The 13,361-nt window shown below is 51.9% G+C and overlaps 1 protein-coding gene across 7 annotated transcripts in view; it reads right to left on the minus strand.

The window, feature by feature from the left end:
- Positions 1-13,361, minus strand: part of Myt1l (myelin transcription factor 1 like) — a 136,616-nt gene that overhangs the window by 68,821 nt on the left and 54,434 nt on the right. For all 7 annotated transcript variants that reach the window (XM_077791849.1, XM_077791848.1, XM_077791847.1 and 4 more), the window contains 4 exons: positions 12,112-12,326; positions 4,252-4,502; positions 2,036-2,272; positions 387-508 (listed from right to left, as the gene is read on the minus strand). In XM_077791849.1, the coding sequence (XP_077647975.1) occupies positions 387-508; positions 2,036-2,272; positions 4,252-4,502; positions 12,112-12,326 (825 nt within the window). The remainder of the gene's footprint in view (positions 1-386; positions 509-2,035; positions 2,273-4,251; positions 4,503-12,111; positions 12,327-13,361) is intronic.

The following is a 13,361-nucleotide window of genomic DNA, read 5'->3' on the forward strand; positions in this document are numbered from 1 at the left end:
TCACATGACCACTCCCATCACACCCCGGAGTTGGACATCTGCCACCAAACAAAAACAGAACAGCCAGAACAGTAAGTACGTTTAGAAAACTTCCAAAGAGTTTCATTGTTTCCAGTTTAGCTGCAATGTCTGCAAGGGGGTTAAGCACCCTGAAGGACAGCTGGGAAGTGCACAGGATCAAAGGAGATGACGCTTCCGAACGACAGAGCATCATTGAGAACCCGCAGGCACAGGTCAGCCTCTCGCCTACTGACTGGCAGCTGGAGAGCCGGGTGCCGCGAACGCGCATGCTCAAACGGCAAGGCGGGTGCAGACCGGTCTTTAGGAATAAGCCAAAGGAAGGGAGGACCGAGGAGAGTCGGAGCTTCACCTCGCGTCATGCTTACGTTATTAGGTCCTTTTTGCTCTCCTTGCACTGGGGGTACTTGGGCTTGGGGCTCGGGATGGTCACCTCCCCAGGGTACCTTCTTTCTTCCAGAGCCTCCTGGAACGGGTCCAGGTCTTCTGGCTGTAGACAGAACACAGACAGCTTCAGAGCCAGTGCCGGACCTCAGTGCCAGGCCGAGAAGGGCCCACGCCCGCTGGGCTCCGGCTCTGCTCCCCCACCTCTTCTCCCACAATTCATAACCCAACGCTTCTGTTCCCTGACAAGGCTCCTTCTGAGAAAGCAGACTGCCCCGTGTACAGCTGCTCTAGATTTCAAAGTCCATGGTAAACTGCCAGTGGTCAGAGCCCTTACTCAGTCTCCTGCTGGCCAGATTGCAACAGGACTCACAGCCAGTGTGGCAGCTGGGGGTCTCTCTCATCCAGTACCCCGGGGCTGCCTGCTGTCCACCACTGACACTGCACTGCTCCTCAGCACGAGATCACTGGTGAGTGTTTTAATATAGGTGCCTCCAAGTCTCAGTCGATGGAAGACAACTGTGTGAATGTGATCTTAAACTGCCCTTAGGCAGCATTTTCTGAGTACCTGGGTTTAGTTGCGTCCACTTGCAGTAACCTATGAATCCCTATAGGTGGCAGCGCCGGCAGTTGGTGCCCTCAATTCACACTGCACAGCTCTGTTCCTCATAGGACCTACAAGATGAGAGTTTTTGTCCCTGTGTATGGGAGCTTAATTCTAATTATAATAAATTTGGGGATTCAAATACAATGTATTTTTTGGTAGTAATGATTTAACATTGCAGGAGAGAACAACAATTTTTTGGAATTTAGCTTGCCACCCAGATTTGATTTTTTTCCACGATGTCTAGATACTTAAATCAATTTGAGGAATAAACACAATAGACTTATGGGCATGTGGCTTCCCTGTCAGTTCCTTCATGGAGCTAATATTTCTTTTCCCACCTCCTTGTTTCTGTAAGACACGATTGCTTGGTGGGGGTTCATTTTGAGGGAATAAAGGAGAGTCTAAATATGGATGAAAAAATCCAATAAAGAAAAATAATCCTTCCTTCCTTCCTTCCTTCCTCTTTTAGCCCAAGGGACATTCTATCCACTTTAATAACCTGAATCTGAAAATTCAAATTCCTTCAACAGTATGTTCTTGACAAGGTGTCATATGGTCCTAACAAGGCTGGGTGATTGTGCCTTCAAGGCCAGGCACACTCCTCTGAGGCTGTGGTCTCGGAGAGGAGCCCTGTCCTTCGCTTCAGAGAGCATGCCGGCAGCCATCGGCTGCTTCCCACACTCACTGCTCATTGCCAGCCTCTCCTGGCAGAGAAACCTGAGCTGCTGCTTTGACAAGGAACTAGTGCTGCCTGTGCCTTTCCCCAGAGGAAGGTTTGTAGCAAAGCACACTTGTCAGGAACACAATGTAAGAGTCAACAGTTTGTTTCCCCCAAACCGGTAAGCCACCATCTCTTCCAGGTCAGGGAGAAGTGTCCCTACCTAAATCCTAGGCAGCTGAAAGCCATATTTAAAGAAAAACTGGGCTTGTTTTGAAGGGTGTGCAAATGGCATCTGCTCTCAGCCAGGCCGACTCCAGCCTCTCAAAGATCACAGCCAGAGCCAAGAGAAGGGACAAAGGACGTACGGCCATCTCTTTGGGGTCATCCTCGTCCACCCGTCGGGGCTTCATCTTGGTGTAGTCCACTGGCAAGTCCCAGCAGTCGCCCTCGCTGAGCTGGAAGCACCGGCTGCTCATCACTGCCTGCTGCTGAGGGGACATGGGCTCCAGAGGCGTCAGGACGGGGCAGCAGCTATCCCGAGGCCTCTGTTTGTTCATGCTGAGGTCCAGGGTGCCATTCTCATCCACGTCCATGTCAGGGTTCTGTTGGCAGAGAGACATGTGACAGCCGGGCCTGAGCACTTGGAACCTCCCATCCTGTGTGCCCAGACTGTGGCCCTGCCCTCAGCAGTGTCATGTTCACCCCCAAACTCCTCATTACTGTCACTCCCAAGGCAGGCCAGCTTGGTCTGATGGCCATGTCAGCTACCCGGGGCTTACCTGGAAAATTGTGTGGAGACTGATGAATGGATCTGTCCCTCCATTTGACCTTTTCCCTATTTTTCTGCCATCTTTCCCCCCTCCCTCTCTTTTCCCATTCCCTCAAGTGCATCTCTGCTTTTAGAAATGAGCATGGCCATAAGAAATTCAAAGAAGTACTTCTTTTTGATGTCATTAGAGTTCAGATGCCTACAAGATCAAAAATGTGTGTGTCTCTCCGTGTGTATGTCTGTGTGTGTACATGCAGCTTATGAACTCTCCTTTAGTTTCATTGATGCCAATGTTTCAAGAATTAGGAGGAAAACGAAAGACTCAAGGATGAAGGAAGGAGGGAAAGGAACTGATTTTCTTTCTGAACCCTGTGCAGTGCTGAGGACTCTGCTTGCAGACGAGGTATGCAGCCCAGCCTGGCACAGGGCTGGGTCCGACCTGCTCTACGCGTCAGCACCCTGCCCTGCAGCCAACTGCCCAGGAACAAACCAGAGAGGTGCGTTTCAAGGTAAGAATGCTTCAGGGAGATAAGGCTCCTCCCCACCTGCAGGAGGAGGGGGAGAGGGGCCATGGAGGACAGAAATGCCCCCAATAATTCTCCACTTTTCTGGCAGAGTTATGCTTTTTTGGACAAAAATGTGATGTCAGAGATGGAGTGAAACTGCTGCCTGCCAGGAAGGACCCAGCAGCACTTCCCTCTGGATGTCATTGCCAAGGAGGATCCACCACTGGGAGTCCAGCATCATCCTGCCAAAGAACATCCTGATCTCCAGCTCTGATACTCATTTCGGCTGACATGATGTTTGAGTTACTCTCTTAGTTTAAGAAAGTGAAAACTAAACTCAACTAAACTAAAAGTTTTTGTCTTGCCCCGGAGGGATCTTTCATGGTAGTCTTGCATTTTATCAGCCCTGATCACATGAAAACTGCACGCCCCTAATGCTGCTCCACTACTAGGAATAAAAATATCAAAAAGAAAAAGCATTTGCAAAACATGATTACTGACCTGTCTCCATCCACACAAATTATACTCATTTATAAGGACTACTGTCAGAGCTGTTAGCGAATGCAGCATGGCCGACTGGCTTTAGATAATGGAGAGAGCGCCCTTTGTCTGTCTGGAGAGTGGCTGACATCCACAAGCCAGAGCCTGCGCTCAGAACACAATGGGCCACTCCCTGGCAGCCGGGCTCTCGCCGGCCCCCTAGCGGCCCGGGCGAGACAGCTCTCCATTCTGCCTGTCGGGAGCGCTCCGGCTCCTCTCTGAGCACACGTGGGAGCCCTTTGGTGAGGAAATGAACAATAGGAAAGCCGGCAACCCCTGCGCTCCCTTCCAGCATCTGTGTCCGTGTGGACTAGCAGCGCCATGTGACTTGCTCCCGGGCCATCTATTGGAAATGTGGGTGAGGGGCAGCCCGCCTCTATTTGATAAGGGTGCTGCCAAACCTTCCTCCCATTTAACGTCAAGGTGCTTGGCTCTTTGAGTTCTCTGTGAGGTCATTTGAAACGCCACGAAGACTTTTGATGTTTGAGTTACAAACAGTCACACTGTGAGCTCAGAGTTTACAGAACCGATTTTCCACCCTAAAGAGGGAGAGGCCTGGCGATTTCTCCTGACCTAGAACACCTGGGTCTCCTGGGCAGTGGTGCAATGGGCAGCTGCAGCCGCGCCGCCTCACTGCTCAGGTGAAGGACCTGCCGCACCGGCAGAGCGCCCCCGCGCAGGTGGCAGCGCAGCTGGCTCGGTGCGGTCGCTCCAGCAGAAGCCCCGCCTCCCGGGCCCGCCCGCGGCCAGGCGCAGGTGGGCGTACCCGCGCGGCACACAGGTCCTGTGGCTTGGTGGACAGGTTCTGTGGCATCTCGCGGCAGCGCGTGGACAGGTTGAGGATGGCGGCGGCCGCCATGTGCGCGGCCTCCACGTCGTGCGTGTAGTCGAAGCTGCTCTTGCTGCACGTGCTGCTGGCGCTGCTGCCGCCGCCGCAGCTCAGGTTGCTGCTGCTGCTGGGCGCGTAGCTGCTGGTGGTGCTGCTGCTGGGGCTGGCGGTCTTGCAGTACCGCTTCGCTGCGGAGACAGCGGACAGGACGACTCAGGCCCCGAGCCCAGGACGCGGGGACACACAGCTCCCCCGCCGCCCCGCCCCCGCATTTAAACACACAGCGATGGGGAACACGATGTGGGGGCTTCTCACAAAGAGGACCTCTGTCTTCTTTCCCTTTTTAACATGGCCGGTGTTCGGTTAGCAGAGGGCTGGGGCGAGCTGGGAAAGAACACACCCTTTTCTTCAACAGACTGCACAGACATGCGTGGCAACTTCCCCTCCCTGTAAAGGAACACCCCTGGCTTGGATCGGGCTACAGATCGTGACAGTTCCAGTCTGGTCAGGGCTTGAGGAACCAGTTTGTCTGGGGGTGGGGACTTCCACAGATCCTCAGCTGGGGTGGGGGATATTGTAGAGGTCAGCTTGGGCTCTGTGTTCCACATGTAGGTGACTCAGATTCAAGGGCCATATGGGGATCACTTGTTGGGGTTATGGAGACCCTGTGCTTTGGGAAATGGATTTTTGGCTGGGCCTGCAGACTGGACAATGTGACCCAAATAGCCCTTATCCTATACATCCCATACAGGCTGTGGAGGGAAAGGTAGAATATCACACACACCTGTGGCCCTGGATCAGGGTTAGTGTCAAGACACCCCTGACTGGCTGCTGGCTGTGAAGTCAGGCACTAACCCTTTATGTCAGCAGCCTCTCTGTCTGCCTGCAAGGAGCCTGGACTGCTCAGTGTCCCTTAGGAACAGCTGTCTTCACTAACAGCAGGCAGGAGGAAAGAGAGTTATTTTTAGAGCTCCTTAAAACCTCCTTTAGTACCAGGATGGTAAAATGTCTGAGTCGGTCATGTATCAGGATGGGACCTTTTCCTACTCATACAGTATCACTGCCAGGATGTCAGAGTGCGTTCATTTGTGTGGGTGCATGGATCCACCTTATATCCCGTGTCTGCAGACCCCCGTGGAGCTGGACTCTGCAGGTGCCTTCACCCTCCCTCAGGAGCTTCTTCTCCTCTCTCCAGCTGCCATGGTCAGCCCTACGCAGGCTGCCCTAAGAGCAGCTTGGCCTGCATTCTGTTGTGCCTGGCCCTCCACGGCAGAGCAGAAGGCTGTGTCTCTAAAGAGGCCACCTCCATTCCTGTGGCTGCCAGGACACTGTTCTCTGATTGTTGGCCTCCAGCAGCCCTCTGTCTAGAACTCAAATGCAGCGCCTTCCTCCAGAGACAACCCACACAACACACCCTCTCACACAGCTGAGCCATCTTCCGAGTCATATCCAGACCCTCCCCAGGGCACCAACTGGGAGGCACAGGAGGGATAGGCGGAGGGGTCGTGGCCGCTAACTAAGGGCTGACTAGAGAACGCACACTCAGGACACTGGGGACGAGGTGCCTCCTGGGTGACAGGATGAGGCAGTGGAGACCAGAACCCAGAAGGCAAATTGGCCACCTGACTCTTCTCAGCCTCCTGCCCCAAACCACAAAGCAAATTGCATATGTTAGTGGCTTGCACACACAGCAAGAGAAGGGCAGACTGTCCTCTCTGTCGTGCGCTCTGCCCAGCACAGCCCTGGGAACAGCTCCCACTTGGGTAGCTCAGCATGCCCGAGGTCAGTTGCCTCCCGAGTGGTCTCCTCCCCCTGCTTTCTGAATGCTCTTTACTAAGTAGCAGAACTGTACCTCAGGGTGGGCATGCTGCAGGTCTAAGAGCAGCCTTGCCAGGCCTCTGAGGGCAGCCACCTGGGCACATGTGGGAGCAACCAGAGGGGCCAGACAGTGGCCACCAAAGTCCTCAGTGTCACTGCCTGGGGTACTTTGGGATGCTCTGGATGTGGACTAAAGTTCTTGATTTTCATCATTTAGAATTTTGTTAAAAATAGGGTTATGGAAACTAGGGGAAATGAAATAATGTATACTAGGGACATCTTTTCCCTTTTAATAATCTGATGAAGGCTAGCTATGGGTTCAGGAATGAGAGAAGAAGTGGTCCAGGTAAACAGGAAAAACAGTTGCTTTGTTTTGAAACTAGATAATGTCCATTTCTAAAAAATGCTCAAGGACCAACTTGGGTCTACAGTTCAACAGCAGCTAGTGCTGGGGGGCTGTGGCAGATGTGGCAGGCTTGGGAGTGGCTCTGCTCAGCGCTGGCCAGGGTCCTCAGGCAGGAGAGTAGTGCAGGGTAAGGGGAGCCGGTGGCTGCCTCCTGGGTATCAGCTCCATCCTGCTGTCTGTCTGTGTCGTGGTGGCCACACTGGGTACCACTGCCGTCTACTCACAGCGCTCTCTAACGTGACTCCTCTAGCCCACCACCTCCTAGTGACATGCTGCTGCATGCCCACCTCAGAGATGTGGAAACCAAGGCTGACCAAGGGCAAGACAGACACACAGGGGAGAGCCTGGGCCACAGTCAGGGCGCAGGTTGCCTGGTCTTATCAGCCTTCTGTCTGTTAAACAGTGCGACATCTACGGGGCAGCAGCCTTTAAAGGGAGTCTCTACCGTGACTGCACTTCTACTCTTGCCTTACTTGGATGGCTTGAAATCATCCTGAAGTCGTGAATTGACGTCAGCAGGAGGGAGCACCTCCCACCCCAGTGTCTAAACCTCAGACGCCACATCTGGGTTATACCAAGAGCATAGTTTACAATTGTATCTATCCGGCAAGTAAACTGTCAATAACTTCTTGATTCACCCGTCAACTCATTTCACTCAAATAATTATGACAATATTTACCTCATATCTATCCTTCTACTGAACATAAACAATTTTTTGTGTTTATTCAAAACAAAAATAAGAATATCTATACTTTAGATCATTCAAGAAAGGAATGATCCTAATATTGCCTATTTGTGAATGTCCACAAATCCCTTAGCATCAGTACATCTGAGTCATGATGCTGACTCTGGTGCACTGCAGGACAGGGGCAGGGAGCATTGGCCCTGGTACTCCCCAACTTCTTCTCCCCCAGGACTGACCAAGCCCTGCTTTGTCAGATGAGAGCAACCTAACAGAGATCAAATGCATGGCAAGTAACAAACAGATTTTGTTTTTGATACCAGGGATCAAACCCAGGGCCTTGTACATGCTAGGAAACTGCTCTACATGGAGTTACACTCTCAGTCCCCAGATATATTTTAAATCCAGCTGCTTTTCCATCAAAGAGCAGACAGCATTTTCTAAGATCCTGGGTGCCCAGCTGACTTTGGGAAGGCATGAGGAACATTATCACATCCCCCCAGAAGGCAACAGGTGTTGATGGCCCTGACCACCACCTCTCCTAGCATCTTGTCCCTGTATGCAGGAAGAACTACACAATCACCGTGCCTAGGATTAATTATGGCTGCAATATGCAAATTAAAAACCCCAAAGCAAACAAACACAGACTTCCCACCAGAGCTTCTTCCTGCCTACTCTGTGTGTGTAGCTTCTTTCTGAACATGAGCAGCTTATTCTCCTAGGAGTGTCTGTTTCCTTGTGCATTAGCATTTGCGTGCAGGGAATAGATAAATATGCCCTTACAACCCCGAATTTCCATGAAAACTAGACAAAAAAAATGTGAGCAAAGGATATCTATCATGAGGTCTCACTTCCACCAGGAGCTGGTGACCTTGAGGCCTGCCTAGTCCATCTGACCTTCCACATTGTAATCTGCAACCCTGGTGCTCAGAGCTTTTACTGTGAGCACATAGTTCACCACAAGCACATTAAAATGTGGATGCAGAATCTTATATGGGAAAAGGAGCCTTTTTGTCAAATGGCCTGTTAGATAAAGCCTGCAATGCAGACAGTGTGCTTACAGGGTCTTGGAGACATCTCTCCATGGGTCACCCTTCACGTGGCCACTCCCTGCCTTATCTGCCCTGAACTGCACAGGAGACCCACGCATAAGGCCTCTTGCACACCAGAAACTTATAGCCTCGTGGGAAGATAAGATATTCAGGGGTGAAATGACCCAGGGATGAGAAATGGAGCTACCCTGTGGGCTGCAGAGAGCAGAAGTACATGCCGCCCAAAGGTCATGTAGACAGGAATAGGGGAGGACCTCACAAGAGGCTGGGGGTCCTCGGAGAAGGCAGCGAAGGAGGTGCCCTGGAGTAAGGCAGGGGGTGGGTGACAGGAAAAGGGCCAGGGGACGCCTTCCAGGTTGCAGGAAGGAGAACCAGCTCCAGAGGAACTGTGGAGCAGGGGGCTGGGGCCGCCAGGGCCACCGGGTCAGACGTCTGAGGCCCCCACCTTGGGACTCCTGGGGCCACAGGCCTGGACCAGGGAAGAGGTCAAGACAGCAAGTGAGGAGGTGTTGGTGGAGTGGAAGAGGAGGCTCCAAGACGATTCCAAGATCTGGGCTTATAGAATTTAAAAGCTGGGAATAGCCAAAGGATCAGCCACAGAGGGGAACCCGCGTAGGCTGGGGACTTAACAGATTTCAGGACATCTTGGGTGGTAACATACTGTCCAGAGGTGCCACAGAGGTGGCTTAGATCCAGGTCAGCAGCTTTTCCTGCAGAGGTCTCTGCAGTGACCATTGGATTTCCTGGTGGCTAAGTGATCACTGTCCTGGCTCCTCAGCTCTGTCCCTGTCCAGCAGCCCAGACCATGGGTAAGCATGGGAGGCCACTTGGGCAGATTTAATGAGGTTTAAATCTACATAGATTTTACATTTCATAGGATAATCCCCTATTTTGTTTTATTTCTCCAATTATCTAAAAATGTTAGAACCATTCTTAGCTCACCGTAGGACACAGGTGGGGAGGATGGGCCTAGAACCCTGGAGTGGACATGCGTGGGGTGCTGTGGCCTTCACACCATCGCTCCTCCATCACCCAGGGGCTCCCTACAGGATGGCACTGACCTCTCCACATGGTAGATAATCAGAAGCTGTTTGGTACAGCTCCCTGGTTGAGCCCTGTCTTCCTCCAGGACCCCCAGACCCTTGACTGTCCTCATGAACCACAGGTGTCCCCAGCTTCATGCCATTTCTCCCACAACTCGAGGACGGAGTGTGCAATCTGCCCCTTTGGTGAAGCTCACCCAAGCCTTCCAGACAGAAGGGAGCCCTTGCCTCACTGTGTGTCAGGGCCTTCCACAGCCTTGTGTTGATCTATCACGTCCTCTCTGAAACCTTCTATCCAGAGGAAAGATCATCAGCTGAGAGGCCACCAGCCACTGGCAGTGTCTGGGGAGGCAGGGCTTAAAGGGAGGTTTGCTGATTGCTTTAACCACTCTGGCAGGTTTGGGGGGTGCCCCGAGGCTGGGGAGGGTGGACTCCTCTCTGTTCATTCTGCACCACCAGGCCCTGCTCTGTTCCCTAAGAATCACACTTTTCTACAGCACGCTGATTCTGAGGCTTCTTAAGGGAGCAGTGTCTGCATGCTCTGTGCCCAGGTAGCCAGACTGGGAGAACACTGTGTGGGCGCTGCAGCATCCACCCAGGTGAGGGTCACCTCCTGGTGCAGGTGCGAGGACCATGCCCAGCTCCAGCCCTGCACAGCTCCACCCAGCACTCTGGCCACAGTGGGCACTTCCTTGACCTTTCTAAGATCTTCAGGTGAACCCAGCAGACCAAAGGTCGAGCTGTCTACTTGGTTCTCAGTAAATTGTGCCAACGTGCTATTTCCTTTTCTCTTGGTTTCTGGAGGACCTGGGCTGAGGTCCCACCCTGCATCGTCAAGAGGGTCTTGTTTTCTGGTGGAGCCATGAAAAGAATGGGTCAGCCTGATTTTCCAACAGCAGGCATTGCCTGGGCTGGTGAGTGAGCACCTGTGATGACTGTGTATTCATCCCTCTCTCTTTGACGGGCAGAGGGTGGGCAGACACAGCCTCCTCTCTGCTGACTCTCCCACGGCTGGAGCCACACCTAGCCCTACTCTATTCTCCAGACAAGGAGTGAGTGGAGCTGCAGACCGTGGGCCTGGCAGCAGTCTGCTCCAGTGTTACGCAGCTAGAACCGCAGGCCCCGAGAGCCCTCCAGCTCCCCCAAGGGGTTCACACCTCGAGGACACTCTGCCTGTCTCGACTTTGCTGGAGCCCTGTATGCTAAGGTCGAGCCTGGCTGCAGAGACAAGGTGAAAGAAACCAGGCCACAGAGAGCAGCCACAAAGTACATGGTAGAAATGAGCCTCTCGGGAAGGGACTAGTTCATTCACCGAGAGCCGTCGGGTTGGGAAGGATGCCCAGAGCATCTTCAATTATGTGAATGACGTTTCGTCTTGACCCTTCACTTGCAATTGAATGAATGAGATCACCACAAGTCCATGACTGGTGAATATTACCAAATAAACAGTAAAACAAAGTAACTATCTTTATATCCACTGTAGCCATTCCCTTTTCCCACTTACATCGAGGTTTCTGAATACTGAGGAATTATATGCAGGGATAATCAGTGTGCGACACATCACAGGAATGTTAAGTTCTACCCACTCTACAAACAAATGGCCATTTAGGTAAGAGGTAGCACCGCTGAAAAGCAGGAAGCAACTTCTACTGGATTTATAAAAGGTTTCTAAATTTCCTCAGTATTCAATTTAAATATTTTTTTCACATACATGTTGTGATTTTAATTAAATGCCTTTTTCAAAGAGAAACCCCCAAACCTTAAAAAAACTACCTTTGTTCCTCTGCCTATGAGCACCAGATCATCAGAACTTCAGACCCTGAGTTCAGAGGGTAAGATTTGCTGAATATATTCTAGAATTTAAAGCAGCTACATGGAGGCTGGGGTTGGGACTCAGAGGTGGAGTGCTCACCTAGCATGGGTGAGGCACCTCATAAAGATAAATAAATAAAAATAAAGGCATTATGTCCACCCACAATTAAAAAAATACTTAAAAAAACCCAGCTACGTGGTCAGATAAGTAGGTAAAATAAAAGGAATAGAGTTGGCCCTCAGGGGTGAGCTACTTACCAGTGAGCTGGCTGGAGGCAGAGGACAGCCAGCTCTCACCCCACACAGTGCTCAGGGGGCATGTGGGCCTTGCTGCACCAGGGCTAGGACAGCGGCCAGTGCCCGGGACGTCAGACCAGACAGCACCCGGAGCTGGCCCTTTCCTCCGCCTGTCCTCCCAGGTAGACGAGGCTCAGGTCCAGCCAGAGCTGGCCAGGTGGAGGGTGTCAGATGTGGCTGCACATCAGAGCCATTGGGAACCTTCTAGAAACACCACGGTGCAGGGAACACCAGGGGCCCAGATTAATTGGTCTGGGTGCAGCCTGGGCATAAGGAACTGAGGAAAGCCCTCTCCTCCTGGCTCTAATGTGCACCCAGGGTTGAGGGGCTGAAGAAATGCAGGGCTTCTCCGGGAGCCCCACGGCTCTCTCCCACATGGTCTGTCTGGGGCATCTGTGAAAAAGAGGTGCCCTCCCTCACCCCTGAAATCAGGGAGCTTCTCTCCACATCCCACCAGCTACAGAACCTATTGCTTTGGAATCGCTGGGGACACTTGTCCTCGTTCTTCCCACAGTTTGACCCTCTACCCTGAGGACCTGGGCCTCTCAGCATGGGACCGTGCTGTGCACATCATGCTTGGCACCCTGCATGGCCACCAAGGCTGGGCAGATCTGCGGACATGGATACACACAACAACAACATCAGCATGGCAACGTGTCTCTCATGTATAAGATGTGCACCTCCTACCATCGTCATATCCTTTGGGGGATATGTCCCTGGTTTGCACCTTGGGAGCTATGGCTCTCTTGCCATAAGTATGGTTGTCGTAACTGTTGTACTCAAACGAAGTCTTGGAATATTTCTCGAGCTCCTTGGCCAGGTTGGAGCGCGGCGTGGTTGTGGGGACATTGTTTCTGTAGCCATACTGAGGAATCTCGAGCTGCTTTACAAAGCACATTGGCCTGGAAGTAAACAAGACAACAGACAAGAGCTTGCTTTCTCGCGGCCGTGCACGTGGGTAGCCACATCGCGTTTCCTACAGGTGTTGGGGAGTGGGGGCCTTGCACCGAGATCACAGGTTCCTTTTCCCATGCAAGGGCAAAGTGTGCTTTGATCACACAGCCCCAAAGAAGCCACCTGCCTAAAAGTCCACGCAGAAGACAGAACAAGAGATCAGATCCCTAAATGTCCTGTGTACTCTCAGCAGAGGACCGGGGTGCAATGGAGATGTGAGGTATGAGGATGAGGCAGGATAGGACACCCAGGTCTGGTCTTGGCAGTGGTCACAGAGGAGTAGAGCTACACAACCGTGAGACACTGAAAACTTCCCTTAAAAACAGGAGGAAATAAAGAAATACTCTTAGAGACACAGACCGGGACAAAACTAGATTTGTCAAGCTGGACGATAAAACTGAATGGGATCAGACATTTTGTCAACTGTCTGTATACTCTTTCAGCACTTCAGCCGGTAGACGTTTCTTTTAGACTTTGGGATAAAGTATTTAAATGGAGAACGTTTGGTGACTGTCTGTCTACTCATGGGTCCTCTGCCCATGCTCTGTGTGTGTCTGTTGCCAGGCGTCCGTCTCAGAGGTGGAAGCCTTGGGCTTTGACTATGTCTTCTTTGCCTGGTGGTGAAGTGCAAGGGCTCCTTCTGCCCTCTCCCCAACTTCTGCTTTGGTGGAGGGCAGAAGATCATACACTTAAACGTGGACTTCTACAGTCCAGCCAGCCCTTTTCCCTCAGGCAGAATATTTATAAAATGTTTGGATGCATTCCCACATAAGCATGGTTTTTGTGCCCTGTAACTCTTGTTAAAAAGTGAATTCCAAGGACAGGGACTTTCCTGATGATTCTTTCTGTTTCTGAATTTTGTGAAAACATTTTTAAAAATAAAGACCCAAGAAAGGCTGGTACTTCAGTAGGAATAAAGAAGATGGGGGAATATATGCATCGGCCCTGAGAGAGACCAGCACAGGGTGCTGGGTCTGAAAGGC

Source organism: Urocitellus parryii, chromosome 12 (genome assembly GCF_045843805.1).
Source record: "Urocitellus parryii isolate mUroPar1 chromosome 12, mUroPar1.hap1, whole genome shotgun sequence".
Taxonomy (NCBI): domain Eukaryota; kingdom Metazoa; phylum Chordata; class Mammalia; order Rodentia; family Sciuridae; genus Urocitellus; species Urocitellus parryii.